This window comes from Plectropomus leopardus, chromosome 4 (assembly GCF_008729295.1).
Source record: "Plectropomus leopardus isolate mb chromosome 4, YSFRI_Pleo_2.0, whole genome shotgun sequence".
NCBI lineage: Eukaryota > Metazoa > Chordata > Actinopteri > Perciformes > Serranidae > Plectropomus > Plectropomus leopardus.
In genome coordinates, this window is record NC_056466.1 from 21,355,530 (window position 1) to 21,373,554 (window position 18,025).

Below are 18,025 nucleotides of genomic sequence, written 5' to 3' on the forward strand. Positions count from 1 at the left end.
GTCGAATGCTAAGAGTTTAGTAATTTTACATTTAGTGGTTTCATGTTTCTTAAATGTGAGAATTGATTTCGTTTCTTTGGCATACATGGTAATAAAGTGAATATCTTTGGATTTTTGGACTTTTGATTGGATAAAGCTTCTTCATAAAAAAAACAATATGAAGACATCACCTTGGACTCTGGGAAATTACAGCAAGAGAGATGTTTGACTATTTTCTAACATTTTATTGACAAGACGATTCATTGATTTATCATGAAAATAATGGGGAGTTTAATCAATACTGAATATAATCATTATTTACAGCCCTAATGTGCACACAGTTGGGATCATTTCACTCACTACCAAGAGATTGTTAAACTAGGGTTCCTGCAGCTTAAGGCGAGTGAGATTTAAGAATTGCTACGACTGATTTAATGTCACTTGGAAAAGACTAATTTCACAATAACCAAAATTGAAGGAAAAAAAATTGATCTGACATCATTAACTTTTGGTTAGGGACAATTTTGCTCAAATGTTTATTGTAACATAAAGCATGATTTTTTTTTTTTGTTCCAGTGAAAACGTTAGGTTATCTACTTAAAATGTTGGAAAAAAAACTTTCTCTGCATATCAGAGACGAGGTTAGACAAGGAAAAGAAAAAACATCGATAAAATCCTTGTTTTCAAGTGTTCGAAACATTTTTTCAGGCTTCAGAACGATTGATTTAAGACATCTTAATACCTTATTTTTAGATAAATGAATTCCATGTCTTTAAAGCTTTTTAGGGCTCCACAAGGACCTGTTAACAAATAGTACATTTAAAGCTCTTGCTTTGCTTCCTATTGAACCATCAATACTTTCATTTTTAAGGGTAACATCAACTCACTGTGATTTGAGGTGGAATGGAAAAAATCATATTACAGCAAACTAAAAATTGTTCTAAGGTTGAGAATGTGAAAACGAAAGCATCTCCTACAAATCAACCACAGCAAAGAGACCCAACTTGCCAGAAAGTTGATATCCAGTGCTGCAACACAGTCTCTATAAAAGCACGTTGCGGGGTTCTTTCATTTTTGTAACAGACTTCAGACGACTGTGCAGCTCCGCAAGCGGCATCAAATTAATTAACAATGACTTACAATACAAAGCACTTTGAACTGAGTGTGCACTGTGAACAGAGCCAGATTGACGGGAAACTTTGACCCCGCAGCCCTCCCCTACAACAGTTGCTTATGACTTCCATAAGACGCTGAAGGCGAATTCCCTCTGGCGCAGGGCCAGTCGCACCAACAGTCTGCCTCAGCCATGACACATCAGGACCAGACCTATACGATATATAGTATTATAGACCTATACCTATATAGTATTTGAGGTGTTTGTTGACACTGACTAGGATACACTGTCACACTTTGTATGGGTTTTAAATAAACTGTGCAGGTTTACATTGTGGGCTGTTATTCAGCTCGTGTCAGATGACCATTGCAGCCAAATGATTAAGAAAAAACTATTATAATGCAAATCATAAAGACCGCTGTATAACAATATCCTGTATATCTGGTACAGGTTAACACCTTGATAACATTATACACAACAAAACCACACTGCCCAAGCTCACTGTTTGAGATACACTTTGCAGCATTATCTGAAAAAACAATAGAATCATATCCCTCTCATTCATCACTTATGACTCACTAGAAGTGTGTAGTGGTGCATTTTTCTGCAGGGGCTCTGCCCTCTACCTGTATTACTTACTTTTTGAGATCAGGCCATTTATGCATGCGTACCCCCACAGCACTCAGGTGAGGGGCTTTAGAAAAAAGTAGCGACCAGATGCCAATCCATCAGCAGCAAGAATCCAAAAACACAAATATAGTCAGGCAAAACACCAAACAAGAGTGAATCTGGGTTTGGCTTTTACTTTCACCAGCAAGCATGTCCACAAGCAATAACCGACAATCCTGTACAGTATACTTTTAACGATTTCAAACACTAGTTTGCACAAAGCTAGAAGACTGACAACATCAACTCTCATTTAGACATGGAACTGGAGGCGTAAATCACGAGTTTCATCACAATACGATATGAAATCGATTTCAGCAAAGAGTGCAAACTGTAGCTAGCAAGAGGGGATGAGACCTGATGCGACAGGGCAGGTGGTGAGTAGAAAAACAAAACCTGGATGCAAACTGAGGAGTTTCCCTAAAAAAAAGGACATTGTGAATGAAGCTCATGTCATAGCTTCGTGGTAAGACTATAAATCTACCACAAAGGCTCCAATACTATTTTCAAACAAAGTCCCATACTGTTACTTACTCCACTTAGTTTAATAGTTAATTTTGAATAAGCTTAGTATTATTTATATAGATAGCAGAGCCAAGAGTAATGAAGGTAAAAATCAATACTGATAAATCATCATAATACATTTCTGTTAGAGACAGGGCTTCCACTAGCAATTATTTTCATTGATTAAATATTAACTATTAATGCATTAGTTATTTCCTCTATAAAATGTCAAAAAAATGTGAAAACAGTCAGTAATTGTTTCCCAAAGCTGAAGATGACATCTTCAAATGGGTTGTTTTGTACACAACCCAAATATATTTGTTTATTGTTATAAAGGAGGAAAAAAAGGAAAATATTCCCACTTAAGAGGGTGTAATCAGAGAATTTATACCTTTTTTTCTTAAAAAACTTTTCAAACCGATTATTGGTCATCAAGTTAGTTGCCAATTAATGGTTGACAACTAATAAATTAATCATTTAAGTTTGAGTTTGCAAATAATACTATTTTCAGAATGTGTTCAAAACAAATGACAAAGATGTAGAAACCGTAATGAGCCACTGATCCTGCATCAGCACAACAATTTTGCATCCACAATCAGAGATCTCGCTGCTTCCAATCACCTATTCAAACTTTCAATAAGAGCTGAAAACATATGTATGTGTATTTGTACATGCCATTGAATTCAATATAACGTTGCATCCTCTGACTTGATTTGAGCTGCTGGCTGTCTCCTGATACTCCTTTCGCTATCTGTTTCTTCTTAAAATAACCTTATTAGCTTATTGTAATAATGCAGCAGAACAATGTGCAATCGCTTTGTCTGAAATATGATTAACAAGGTGAAGGGAATCGATGTTTCCTGCTGCTTGTGAATGTTCGTAAATAGTCGACTGTGACGAAAACAAACAAACCCCACTAACTAGTATATTATGCAATTCTAATTTGGCATGGAGAACTTCACCTAATTTCTAGTAATGGAGCTGAATGATTTTCTCTGTTTTCCTCCCAATTAATCCTCTTAAAGCAAAGTGAATATTCTAATGAGCACGCAATGCATCTATCACGCTTTCCTCTCACATTTTAAGTATTGACAAATCCGTTTCAGTACAGGTGTGCCCGTGTGTCAATGGGCGACTCTCATAGCTGCGCATATGGGCCTAGAGAAAGAACAGGCTAAATCTACACACACTGCCAGGAATAACTTAGTCAGAGGCAACAACAAGAGAGGGGGGTGGCTATGCAAAACATCAGGTAAACCGTGGGTGAGGTAAACATCTTTCTCAAACTCCATGCGCATACACACACAACACATGGGGGGGCTCGAGGGTGTTAGAGGCTGTTATTCATTATCCACACGACTGCATTCCAGGGCTGGACAAAAGGAGTTATCGCCACCATCATTCAGAGGCAAGCACAAGAGAGGTAGAGAGGGATTTAAGCAGGTTCTCAAACAAGATGCCCCCACCTGATAACCTTAGCACTGCCGTTGCACCATTCCCACATGTCCTGATGCATTCACAAATCAGAGAGGGAGGGAGAGAGGGAGAGAGAGAGGGGGAAAGGGGAAAGAATAAAAAAGACTGAATGAGAGACAAGGTGAGAGGAGGAAAGCAAGAGGAGAGAGAGAGAGAGAAAGAAACTGTGTGAACATTAACGCTGAATGGAAGTGATGGAGAAAGATAAGGACACCTCCACCTCCCCTTTACAGGAAGTGACCAGTGAGGTTGTTGCAAGTGCACCTCACTATGAAGAAGAAACACCAAAACAACTCTTTCTCTTTTTCCCCTCACTACCTGGAATTTCTTGTGAAATCTTGAAGGGGACTCTAAATTCTCGTCCTTGTTTTATTCCTGAAGATCAGGTTTTAAGCTATATGGCAAGGCCCTTTGCCCGGGGGGGGGGGGGGGGTCACCTGTTCAGTTTGGGAGGTTGGAAGTCCTCCCCCAGAAAATTCAGTGTCAAACACTTAATTTCCTGCATTCTGGTGAATTTTTACCAAATTGTGCCTTTCTTGCAACTTTTTTCGGTGGAAATGTCTTTAATTTAATTTTTTTTTAAGTCTTCTTGCAAAAAAAGCCCTCACTAGGCCCTGGGTACTTCCTGTAACTTCCTGTGCTTTTAGGATTCCCTCACGCCTTGACCTTTTGATGGACTGAGCATCACAGGCATTCAGCACAGACTGAACAGACAAGCTGTGGTTTCTTGTATGATAACACCTGAAATAATTCACCTGTCCCTCATCCGAGGGTGAGAAGGCTGGACAAGTGAAAGGCCAACCAGCTTGTGCTATGACCTTTGACACTTGCAAGTCAAGAGGGATTAAATTGAAAACTGAGCGGGCTCTTTTCATGTGACATCAGAATACTAAATTAAAGTTGATAGGGTGAGGTCAAGTGATGTGGGACACATTTTGGAGGATTACCAAAATAAACAACACTTAAAATCTGAATAGAACCTTGAAAAAAATTGTTTTTGATCTCTGCTATATCGCTAGAAATATATATATTTATATATATATATATATATGTATGTGTGTGTGTTGTTGAGTAAAATAATTTATAAAATGTATACCTTGTTCAAACATATGGAGAACCTCAACCACATGCTGATGACATGTTCAGGTAAAATGTGACAATCATGGCAGTTTTTTAAGTGGTTAAATCCATTCATCATTTCATTCATTAATAAACTAAAACATTATCTAACCTGAGGATATTCACTTAAAAAAAATTGTCAAACTTTTGTGCCTTACTTTCCCTGTTCTCTGCTGCCTGTTTCCTCAGTGCAATATTATCCACAATGTACAGGTGTGTGTGTGTGTGTGTGTGTGTGTAAAACAATGATAGTTATGCTATTCACAGCATCCTTTTGAATATTTTGAGCGACAAACATAATGTAAATGTATGAAATGTGACAGGGTGGCACACAATAGCATAAGTCCTGATTTTATGGCATCTGGTAGTCTAAAAGAACTAGTTTCACTTCAGAAAAATGTTCCATATGACCGAATTTTTTGTCCCATTTTACCTGAATGCTTTAAATATTTACTCAAAACCCATCTCCATAAAAGGTAAGTGCATTGTGAAAATATTTTAAAAATAAGTCAAGCTGTTGATAAAATGCAGCACCCTATAACCATCTCTGTTGTTATCCTCTTTTGGTTTTAGCTGCAGTGCTCTTATGACCATCATGAGATAATCAACATGCCACACAGTTTTCCTACAAATTGTGGGCCCAGTGGGTTTCTGACTCTTTTCTCTGCCCATACTATTTATCTCTAATAAAAATGATTGTTTCATATAAAGCACATTTAAAGCAACAACCCAAGAACATGTTTGGTGTCCGGCTGCTAATATTTTAAGAGGCCAAAATGCAATGTGTCCCATTTTACCTGACGTCCCACATTACCTGACTTCACCCTTACTGAGAAGATCTGCGCACTGTTTCCAGTTGTCTCACCTTTTTTAAACTCCTCCAGCATTGCATCCAGCTTGGTGTCATTGAACACAAAATGTAACGGGTGGCTGTAAAACTTTGTGATGGTTTTGAGAGGGGTGCAATCATCCGGGTCCACAAACGCCAGGTCCTTGACAAACAGCAGATCCACAATGTTGGACCTCTCGCCCTCGAAGACTGGGATGCGCGTGTAGCCGCTCTTCATGATCTCGGACATGGTGTTAAAGTCAAGGGTGCCATCACCGGGGATCATAAAGCAATCTCTCAGCGGCGTCATCACGTCCTCCACGGTCTTAGTTCTGAGCTCCAGCGCGCCCTGGATGATGTTCAGCTCCTCCTTCACCAGGTCGTTGTAGGGGTCCGTGACGCGCAGCATCTCCAGCAGCTTCTCCCGGTTGTACACGGTTCCTATCTCCTGTCCCAGGAGGTAGTCTAGCAGCTTGCTCACCGGGTAGGAAGCAGGGAAGGTGAGCAGCATGAAGAACTTTGTGAGGAAGATGGTGTTGGCCCCGACAGCCAGGCCGTGTCTGGAGCAGATGGCCTGGGGCACGATTTCTCCAAAAATGACTATTCCAATGGTGGACATGACCACCGCGACCAACCCGGAGCCGGCGATATCATCCAGCAGGATGGTCAGCGTGGTGTTCACCAACACGTTGCCGAGCAGAAGCGAGCAAAGCAAGTAATTCCCTTGACTCCTGACCGGCTCTATTTTTTTGGCGTAATTCTTCTCCTTCTCCGTGCCGCAGTTCTGCACTATCTGGAGCTCCATGGGGTCCAGAGCCATGAGCCCCAGGTTCAACCCGCTGAACATACCCGACAGGCACAGCAACATGGAGATGAAGATGACCTGGAGCCAGAAAGGCAGCAGAAACTTTTTCTCCTCCACCACTATCACTTTGGTGTCATCCCCATCGTGGTAGATCCAGGTGTTCTCCGTCCACGGGTCGTGCATCCCGGCCACAGCCGGTGTCGCGGTGGCAATGCAAAGGTAATACGCTTTACTCCTCTCCGTCTTTCGCAGAGGTTTGACCTCAATTTCAACTATTCCGGACGTCTTTCGATTCAAGATGATGTTGGGCAAAATTATTATATCCGAAGTCCTAATACCACACGGATGCAAGCCGGACGAGTCGTCCTGGCTCTGGTTATCCCCCGAGGAGCTGTCAAGCTCCCCACCGTCCTGCTCCGCTCGTGTTCCGTGAAAGCAATTTTGGACCAGGTCTCGTTGTTGATGTTCTGCCCGTACACCCTTAATTTCACCCGAGACCGCTCACTCACCCGCAGGTAGCCCTTATCCATGAAGGAAATGTCGTCCGTGTCCTCCAGTCGGAGCCCTATGATGACGGTCTCCTCGGACCCTTCCTTGCCACTTGTCGGGGTGACACAACAGCCAGTGACAGTTAAGAAAATCATCGCCAGAGCTCGGACCCGGTTAAGTGACGCCATTTTTGCAGCGGTGGGCGCTCGGGATAACGGCTCTGCCATATTGATAACCGTTGGCAACCGACCTCCTGAATGAAAAGGGCTTTTAAAAATCAGAGCCAGTCGGAGTCCGCCTTCATCTCCGCCGAGGGTTGCCGTGACTTGTGCATCGGGACCTGCTCGTTCCACTACGTGTCCGACACTGATGACTCGCGAGCGCAGGCTTATGGCCAACTCGTGCCTCCCCTGATGTCCCCGAGACAGGCGACGGAGGCGACCAATCAGGAGGGGCCGTTGGCCCGGGGGCGGGGCGTTCGCAGCCTCCTTGGCGAATGAAATTCCAAAACAAGTGCACCTCATGTTAAGAGACAGACAGGACTCTACTCGTGACTTTTTTAACATATATTTTTAGTGGTGGATGAGGTACAGTAATGTGCACAAGTCCGAGGCCACCCTAAACTATATTTTAGTAAGGCTATAATGATCATAACCATTTAAAGAAGAGAAATTGTTTCTATATTGTTGTTTACAAAAGGAGCAGTAAGTGTCAATGTCTGTAAACTTAATAAGTCAATTAGCAGGGTGCATGGATGTAACACTTTGAGATGTACTTATTTAGCCTTATTTGGGAAGATATATCTAGTTGCAGTATAAACTGGCTTATGAAAAAATTCATAATTTGACTCAGAATCATAATCAGAAATACTTAATTTATCTCCCACGGGTGAACTGTGATTTATTAGTCACTCTGATGCCAAGCATAGAGAATTAGATAAAGAAAAATAGGTACCAGCACAGAGTATGTAAACATATAAATTACAGTATATATTAAAAACCCTAGTATGTGAATATTAAAAAAAACAAATATTTACAATGTGCTGAGTGATTAAAGAGTGTAAAAATCTAAAATAAAAACCATAAATACAGTAATAATAGGAACAATTAGCACTAGTATGTGACAAAAAATTACAAATATATGTGCTAAGTGTGTAAAGTGTTTAAGAATATAAACCTATATGCCTTATGCTACAAAACAGGGTATAAAATGAGTATGTATAGTTAGAAATATAAAATATGAGTCTGATACTACAATGTACAACAGATATACAGTACTGTGCAAACGTCTTAGGTCACCTTAAACTGTGTTATTTTAGCAAGGTTATAATGATCATACATATTTATTTTTTATAGTAGTCTCTTTAGCAAAATACAACCTGAGCATACAAGATAGATAGATAGATAGATAGATAGATAGATAGATAGATATTATTAAAAATGCAAATAATTCAGAATAAAACATCAACAGGCTAAAGCTGCACGTATTTAGTGTGAACTCTCTTTCCACTTCACATGGTCTTGAACTCTTTATAAACAGACAATGTGAGATTTACAATTCTTGTCTTTTGGTGTATTTACAACAGGTTGCATTTAAATCGTGTCCAAAGCTCAATACTGATTATTTGAGCCACATTTTGTTATGGTTGTACGATTCTATTTTTCACACTAAATATTTTTGCACAGTACTATCTGAAAGCCATACTTACATACATACTTGAGTAAAAGTACAGATATTTGATCAGAAAATGCCTTTGGAAGAAGAGTCACCTTTTAGGATATTACTTGAATCAGAATCAGAATCACGTTTATTGGCCAAGTTCAACAAATAAGGAACAAGGAATTTTTTCCGGGTTGGCAATGCTCACAGTACAGGGGAGGGAAATAAGTTAGGGATAAGAAAAATAGAAAAAAAGACAGACATAGACATGTAATTGTATTTTCAAAAGGAAGAGATAGCGAATATATACAAATGTACAGTATGTAATTAAAAAATATACAGTATGAACAGTTTAGTGCAAAAACCACTGTGTGTGAGTTAAGGTCTTAAAGTATATGATGTTTACTGTACTTCAATATCAAAAGCAATGTCATGATTTTAAATGTAGTTCAGTATTGAAAGTAAAAGTACAAGGAAATGCTGATGGGGAAAAACGAGAATTATGAAATTTCTTCTTTGTAATATAAACCAATGTAAAAATGGATTAAAGGGCTTCTTTTTTTTTTTTTTTTTTTTACAACTTTAATGATTTAAGGAACAAAATCCAGAATCCCAAATCCATTTTCTTTCTCTTTCTTTCTTCTTCTCTTTCACTCCCCATTTTGTAGTGAGTAACTAAGATGCTTGGGGGAGATGTAGTGGTGTAAAAATACGAGAGAAAAACTGAGCGTTGACAGAAATATAAAATATAAAAACTCAAGTGCATTACAGATACTCTCAAAACAAACTTAAGTACTGCAATGAAGTATTATTATTTTGTTACATTACACCACTGTATATCTTAATGTTCTTGATAACCAATGTAAATGGTTTAAGTGTATTTGTTAAATATTGGCATACCTATAAAGATTGAGACAGTAACATGAACACCTCCACAGTATAATTCAATGCAATATGACTGTTATGTTCCCTTTATAATGAGACTTTCAGAGGTGTTTAACTACATGGTAATTGTTGAGATACTTAATGTATTTTATTTATTTGCTTTGCAATGCGTTTCATTTTTTTGAAAAAGAAAACAAAACAGAGATGCAAAACCCTGGCTCCTATCACAGTGGTTCCCAGACTTCTTTTTTTTTTTAAAAAAAAAAAGCTAACCCTTAAAATGAAGCACTATTTGTGACCTTCAATAAGTTAATATGGATGCAGGTGTGAGTCAAGGGCAGTTTGACCAAAGAATACACTTTCCTTCTTAGATTTTTTTATTTCAAGGATTTTAAGGCAACTGGAGCGGGGAAAATATTCATTATTTCACAAGTAAAAGCAAATGTTAGAAAAAGTTGTACCACTACTACTACTACTACTACTACTACTACTACTACTACTACTACTACTACTACTATTATGTATTTAAAAAAAACAATTAAATTAGAGGTATTACAACAGTACTGATGTTATTTGTGAAGGCATAGGTGGGAAAGTCTGATGAAGGTGTGAATGGCACAGTTAAGAAATTCAGATGTCTAAGATTGTAGACAGATGGAAAAAAGCCTTATAGAAAAAAAGGCAGTTCTGTCCAAGATTATGTACAAGTTTTGAATTTGTAGGGATTTGGATCCTGCCTTAATAAAACCAAAAGTCATACTCATGCAACATTTTTATATGAATAAATTAAATGAGGTTGTGGGGATTAAGAGGAAAGTGGGCGCCAAACATCAACAGCACAGATGTTTGTGTTGAAGTTATTAATTTTGATTTTTTTTGATTGCTGAAATCTTTTTGAAATGTTAATAAGACACAAGATTATGACACTACATGATGCAAAATTAAGTCAGTACATTTGTACTACTGTTATGATGCAAACACATTATGATGCTGAGCCTGTATTTCACAGTGCTCTTCCCACAATCACTTGCAGCAGGTAGCAGACTTAGTGCTGCAGCATCCCCCTGTGGCTGAACCTGGACTCTGTTTCTCCAGCTGAAGGACCAGCTCGAAAGGATCCACAATGCCTGCCTGTTATCAATAGTCCAACAAGGTAAAAATCAGTGGGAGTGTACAACCTATATCCACTTCTATCTAAGTATTACACACATGATTTTTTTTTTTTTTTAAGGAGCGTAGAAAAGTTCTAAAAGTTATTTCTGTTTCTAATTTTCCAGCAATAAACAATAAATAATATGCTGAACACTTTATGTAATAGCAGAAAAAAAACGGTGTTCACTGATGCTTTTTTTACTCCAGGTATCAGTACCTTTTTTATCAGTTTAATCAGGTATCTGGTTGTTCATTAATTGAACATTTCACAGTAGCCAAGCTTTCAACAACAAGACCAAAGGGGTTTTATTGCTATTATCACCAGCTAGCTGTGGTGATTAGAGAAAAGCATCTTGGTCCTGTATTCACTTCAGAGGGGCAGTCCGAAGGTTAAACCCAGCCACAAATTAAGATAAATCACTGAGATTTTCAATTTTTGCTTCACAAAAACGAGAGAGAAATCCCTCAATAGCAGAATAAAATGAGTGATTACAGGATTAGGGTAGTCACTGAAAAACATATAGTAGTGTTTGTAGATGTGTGTGTGCACAGAACGACCATGAGTGCTGATAAGATGGCATTCCACTCGCTGAGAAGAGAACATTCCTCCCTGTTCAAGGTTCCCCAGCATGACTCCACAGTCTGGTTATGACTCCAAGACAGCTGCTTGACCTTGTGTGTGTGGATGTGTGCGTATGTATGTTTGAGTGGGTATGTGAATGTGTGTGTAGGAATTTGCAGCATGCGTCCCGGTGCACACATGCGTGTGTGACTTTGTGAAGTGGGGGCTCTCTGGGTGTGTCACACACTTGAAATCGATACGACAAACACACTGACCTCTAGTGCTCAAAGAAAAATCAGACAGACGTTTTTCTACATCCAGGAATTTAGCTGTGACACTGACCTTAGGTTTGGCTCCGCAGGGCTCACTGGGGCCTCCAGGTGGCTGGAAAGTGAAGTCCTCTGTAAATCTGGACTTGGTCAGGATGGTGGCTAACTCTCCATCTACCTCCGCCACTTCATTGACCTGTGGAATACACGCACATGTGACTTAATTTCAGGGTTCGCACAAACATGGAGTCAAATTCAAGGATGTTGACAAGTACTCTTTCAAGCACTCATTTTTATTTTCACTGATGAAATTGTTTTCCACACGATCATCTGTTGTAAGAAAAATGTGCAAATCTGTAAATGGAGCAAATGTGCAAACCAGAGCTTAAAGTAAACTTTTTCATTAATTGACTTTGCTTATTTACTGCCAAAGTACAGCTCAAAACTCATGCTAACGTCTGAAACTGTTCCAGTGTGAGAGTTTTGCAGGCTACCAAAACATCTTGGTGCCGTCAATTTACTGGTCCTTACCAAAGATGAACTCTCATATGGCATTATCGAATAACTCTATCTAATACATTTAATAAAAATATTTATCATTCTGTTCACCTCTCAAATATATTTAAGTACTTTTTCAAGGACAAAGATCAAAAATGTCTGATTTTCAAGATATTCCAGGACTTTCAGTGTCGCATATTCAAGTACTTCAAGCACCTTGTGCGAACCCTGTAATTTGCATACAATGCATGAGCTGAACACCAAGCTGTTCTTGTACTGCAGAATGTACAGACCTTGAACGTGTACTGACAGTCAAACTGGAAGCTGTCCTCTACTCCAGTAATGCTCCCGTTATATATGACCTGACAGGGCTTGGTGTTGCCTTTAGGAACCTTGAACAGGCGGTATGTAGCAGAGACAAACTTGAAGTCACCTGTATTGCCAGAAAAGGTAAGAGAGAATCAATATACGCATCAGTCAACCTCGACAACAATCTACTGATCAATGAACCGCTGATCCTTAAGTTGCACAACACGATAAAAAGTTAGTGATAAGTTTATTAGAGCCCAGTATAATGAACGGTGAACATTAACCATAGTTGAGCTACATTAAACAAAATAAAACTCTAGCTCTGTAAATCAAAATGAAAAAAAAAGAAAACCTAAAGCTGTCTATCTATTGTCTAAAAGATGATGATTAAATGAACGTAATTTTAGCATTTACATGACTCATACTGACAAAAATTATAATATTAAATCTATTTATTATTAAAAAATAATACAATAGATGGTAAAATAGCTTATTTTTTTTAATCCGGTGTTGTTGTACTACCTTTTCCACAATACAACAAACAGTGGAAATGTTGGTGCTGGTCATAGCATTTAATTATTTCCTAATCAAAAGCTTGCCAGCAGTGCTCCAAATTTAGCTTAATTGATACATGATTTGTATCAATTCCAGTTAAATACAAAACAGTTCTGTAAAACAATTTGGGGGATTTTACCTGCCAGAGTAGCCCGCAATACTACAGACTGGGCTGGGCAATATATCAATATTATATCGATATCATGAAATGAGACAAGATATTGTCTTAAATTCTGGATATCACAATACCATAAATATTGTCTTTTCCCGGTTTTAAAGGCTGCATTACAGAAAAGCGATGTGGGTTAGTTTATTTTTTAACTTACCAGAATGTTCTAGCAGTTTAATTACTAACTTTTACCAGCTTTTTCAACATTAATATCAAGGTGTTTGGTAAAAAATATGACAATAAATTAATTTTCAGTCAATCATCAAGCCCTACTTCAGTGTTTTTATTAAAGCATAAAACTGTCCTAAAAAAACATCAAAGACAGAAGTACTTGCTGTTACTAAATGCACAGGACTGAAGGAAAGAGTATACATGTATTAACGCATACAATTCTGTCTAGTTCGAAAGCGAATGCTCTTTACTGCCACTGACCCTGATTTATAGTTTCATGCACACAATGTAATACACAAAAGTAAATAAACAGGTTAGAGATAAAGAACAAAACCGTATCAAACCCAGAATGTCCTGCAGCTCTTTGTTGTCCACAGTGATGATGTTGGCTGTTACCAGCCGTGGCGGACTGAAGCCCACTTCTTCAGCCAACTGTAGCAGATCCTTCCACCAGAGCGCTCCACCAAGACACTCACCTGCCAAGACAAATTAAACCGTGATGTTTTGACGTACGTGTGTGTGTGTGTGTGTGTGTGTGTGTGTGTGTGTGTGTGTGAGCTTTTATGGCAGTAGGATATTAATTTGACGCACCCCAAAGGACTTTGTGATTTTTAATTTCCTCTGTTAGCCTGCCACTGCTATAGACGTCACTGAAGTAGAGTTCACCACCATCCTAAAGACCAACAAGTCAAACAGCGCATGTCATGAAGATCAAGGCAAACTACAGACTAATAAGTTCATTATTACATATTTTTAATTGCCTTTTGCCACAACATTCTCATCACGTTTTGTTAAATTTGAATGTTGAAAGAGGCTGAAACTCAAGTCAAAAGCAGCGTACCTTAAGCACACTGTAGGCTTCAGCCAGTACTCGCCTCTTGTCTGGAGAGAGATTCACCACACAGTTGGAACTATGGTGGAAAATAATCATTTCAACACGTTTTCTTTAAAAAAAAAACCCACAGCATTTAAATACAATAAGAAGTGAGACAAATAAAACGCCTTACATGATGATGTCAAATGAGCTCTTTTCAAGATCTGCTTCTGTTAGGGCCTCAATGTAGCCCCGGACAAAATTGACATTGGGCTTCTTGTAGCCAAACTCTTTGGTGTGATAGTCCACATACGTCCTGGCCACTTCAAGCTAGAAGAGAGCACAATGGTGCATTTCAATCTGAATTTTCTTTATGTGATGAGTCTTACATACTAGGGAGCATTATTTAATCTTTGAAAATCCAGAATAGGACAACAATCACATTTAAGTGGAATGAGTTCCTATTTGGCATTTTACTCTCAACATAAACAAATATAAAAACAAAATACTTACTTGGAATATTGAGTTTAGCTGCTAGAAAAGCAATTACAAGGATGCCCCATTTTATAATAGAAAGAAATACCTTTTCAATCAGGTTGCATGAAAACATATTCTGGAAAGATGTGGAAAATGTATATTTCCCTGAAACACTAATCTTTTGTTTAAATATGATAACTCAGCTCTGTGTCTTTATTTCTATTCATTTATCTTAAATGCTGAGCACCCTATTTTCTATTTTCTGTTGTTGTTTTGTTGTGTAAAAAAATGGAAAAATGGTTCACTCTGTGAACATACTTAATTGAAGGTGATTGTTGATAGTTGCTAGGTAGTGAAAACCAAATAAACAAAATGTCAAACAAAAAGAAAATCCAGAATAAGAAAGCTATTGTTTACAAAACAGAAAGCCTTCAGTCAAGTCCCTGGGGAGCAATTTTTATTTTTCCGTATTGACGCTTCACCATGATAGTGATACACAGTACCTGTTCCTCAGTCATGTCAATGCCAGTGACATGGCCCTGCTCGCCCACCAGCTGACTCAGCATGTAGCAGTCTCTCCCACTTCCGCTGCCCAGGTCCAGTATCCTGCAGCCCTCCAAGCACTCTGGCACCACCAGACCACAGCCATAGTACCTGAGGGAGAAGGACACCCACTGTAAGCATCTATGGACCAGTGATTGTTGCACTGTGAACACATCTGAAGCAACAACTGAGAGAGTTTGACAGCAGCCCAGTGACCTGGCAGTGACCTCGGGGTGCACTTTCTTCAGAGCCTGGCGGATGAAGGCAGGGATGCGCTGGGCTGGAGCCACACAGGCATTGCTCTTTAGGTCTGCGGAGTTCTTCAGCCTCTTGCCATAATAATCCTGTTTGAGCGCACCAAAGAAAGTTATAACTTTAATGGCTCCTCATCATAAAAAGGGTTGCCATCAGTTAGTACACAGCATGTGGGTACAAGTGTAATATTGACTGTTGACTCATGATAACACTATGGTCGGTTTATTCACTTAGAGATCGGAGCTTTACTGAAGAGCAGTAATGAACTACAAAACAACTGTCTGTTTTAGCTAACTTTATTATTAAAGCACTTGAGCTAGGCTAGCTAAAATGCCAAGTACAGTGATTAGGACATGACATGTGATGCACGTTATATTACCTTGACGTCCACGTGAATGTTGCTATCAACGAAGCCTTTTGCACTTTAAACAAAAAAAGTTTTCACGAGTTAGCTAACTTCAAATAGCAGTATGTCAAAACTAAGCTACAATTAGTTAGCTGTATGCTAACTGCTAACTCACATTGCTAGCAAGCTACAGCACATTAAAAGTTATAACTTCATTCAACAAGTTTACAGTTGCAATTTATTATTTAGTGTGTCGTTGCTATAAAAACATATATTTCTGTCTCAGTCTAAAGTTACAGGTGAGTCTTATTTGACACACGCCACTCGCTTCAATGCAAACGTTACGTGAAAATGCGATAAATATGATAACAGGTATGTTTTGCGGTCGCTCTTACCTGTTTTCTTCGGCCATTGTCCCGAGCAGTGACAAAAGTCCACCGTTTACAGAGGAGAGCTGTCAGTAGTGATTCGCTCTCTGCATAAAATGAGCATTACAGTGTAGAGTTGACTTCCTGCTAAACAGCACACCCTGCCCTTTGATGACTAACATCACAGCTGAACCCTCGTCCGGTCAAAAAAGTTTAAAGACACAGTGTCCTCTGACATGCGCAGCGTGTGGCACACACACCACATCTGCGCATGCACTGGTGCCCCGGACTGCTTGATCTGCACTTAGTTGATAACTAACGTTTGATTCCTTCACACTGCGCAGTTAATCTGTTTGTGTTTCATATCTTTTAAAATGCATTTTACTGTTTTTTTTTCTACTCGTGCTATGTGCCCAGGGAGATACCCCGCTGTTTTGTTATTTTATGCAACAAGATATGATGCGTGTTTGATAGTTTATCAGGTCTACTTATCTAGAAATGTTGGTTCTATAAACGTTCTGAGAACGTTACAATGTAACCAGTGCGATGTTTTGGGAACGTTTTCAGCGGAACGTTTTCTTTTAGTTCCCAGAACGTTCCTCTTAATGTTAGGGTAACGTTCTCTGTAATCAGCAGTAGTCGTACTTATTTCAGTTTTTGAAATCTACAGCATATAAGTAAATGTTTTTTCTTTTATTTTTTTTTGCTGTTTTTCTTCAACTACACTGTATTTATGCTACATAAAAAAATATTGTTGAAACGTTGATTTTCTGGTCTATCAGTTAATGTAAGTGCCAGTTGTCTGAAATTTTGTTGGTAGGTAGCACAGGAGTCCAGGGAGCGTCTGCTCTCCCTGGGACAGTTGGGACAGTATTATTTATATGAATCAACAATAAGCAGACAAAACAAGACAAAGGCTTTTCTTAACAAAATAAAATCCACTGCAAATTGACTATTTTAAGGTATGTTAAGTCTATTAAGAAAGTAAGGGTGCCAAAATTAGTAGGCCATGTAAAAAACAAAACAAAAAAGAAAAACTTTATATAGGCCCACATTTAAATCTCCAAATATATTTTGAAAGTGCAGAGATGAACTTTTTTTCTTAGTTGTTAATGACTGTATTTCCTTAGAAAAATGAAACAAACTCTTATTACCTAGAAACCTATAGACTACATGAAGCCAAATCGAGCTGATAGATGCAACTAAAATGAAGACTCAGAAGACAGCCAAAAAACATATTTCAGTAATTTATGAAAATATAATAATTTTACAAATGTTATTTTCTCAAAGATGTGTTTGCATAAGTGTCAAATATAAGGTATTCAAACTTATACTGCATTTTTTCTTTTTCATTTTTTAAATATTGGCCCCGTTATTTTTTAGCCCAGAGGAAGGTGTCCCAACTGACCATGGGAGGCAGAATTTTGGAAAAAAACGCACTCCTGGTACATTGAACAAAACGGTGCCTTTAACATTTAGGATGGGCTCCAAATAAACTTGACAAATTGTTTATTGACACCTGTATCTGTTAAGGGATGACATTATTTCAATATTGTTCAATTAGTCTGTAACGGAAGGTTCTTTTGTCGAAAAGAAAGCGTCCCAACTAAACCTGCTTTCCCCCAGTTTCCCATACAAAAAAAGAGTCAGCTTGAATTTGAAAGGGCAAATTTATTGAACATACATCCATCTTGGTTGTTGTAATAAATGGCTTATGATCAAAACATTCAAAGAATATGTGCAAAACCACCTTACACACATGATGAAGAAAGAAAACGTGTCTTTGGCAAGATGCCCCTGATCTTGTTAACAAATAATCTACTGTGCTGTTAGTCAATCGTACCCTTCAAAAGAAGTTGTCTTTCCTTAACAGAAAAAATAATATCCATAATGAGGAAAAAAAAAAAAATCTGTCCATAACAATAAAGCTAATGATTTCATAAAAATTATGAAAGCAACTATTTGGTTCACAAACATGTTATATAATATAATACACATTTTCAAATATAAAG

At 38.4% G+C, this 18,025-nt stretch overlaps 2 protein-coding genes across 2 annotated transcripts in view; both read right to left on the minus strand.

Annotated features, from left to right (window-relative positions):
- cnnm2b (cyclin and CBS domain divalent metal cation transport mediator 2b) overlaps positions 1-7,260 on the minus strand; it is a 51,543-nt gene extending 44,283 nt beyond the window's left edge. Inside the window, 2 exon segments of the mRNA XM_042485420.1 lie at positions 5,724-6,890; positions 6,893-7,260. Coding sequence (XP_042341354.1) covers positions 5,724-6,890; positions 6,893-7,208 — 1,483 coding nt within the window. The 5' untranslated portion in view covers positions 7,209-7,260.
- Positions 7,261-9,995: 2,735 nt separating this feature from the next.
- Positions 9,996-16,178, minus strand: as3mt (arsenite methyltransferase). The gene is made up of 11 exons (XM_042485357.1): positions 16,041-16,178; positions 15,679-15,721; positions 15,261-15,388; positions 15,005-15,155; positions 14,218-14,354; positions 14,052-14,121; positions 13,802-13,883; positions 13,555-13,686; positions 12,300-12,439; positions 11,582-11,704; positions 9,996-10,656 (listed from the first exon to the last, which is right to left on the minus strand). Exons 1-11 carry the CDS (start codon positions 16,055-16,057, stop codon positions 10,549-10,551), a joined length of 1,131 nt encoding a protein of 376 aa, XP_042341291.1. The 5' UTR covers positions 16,058-16,178; the 3' UTR covers positions 9,996-10,548.
- Positions 16,179-18,025: the final 1,847 nt, after the last annotated feature.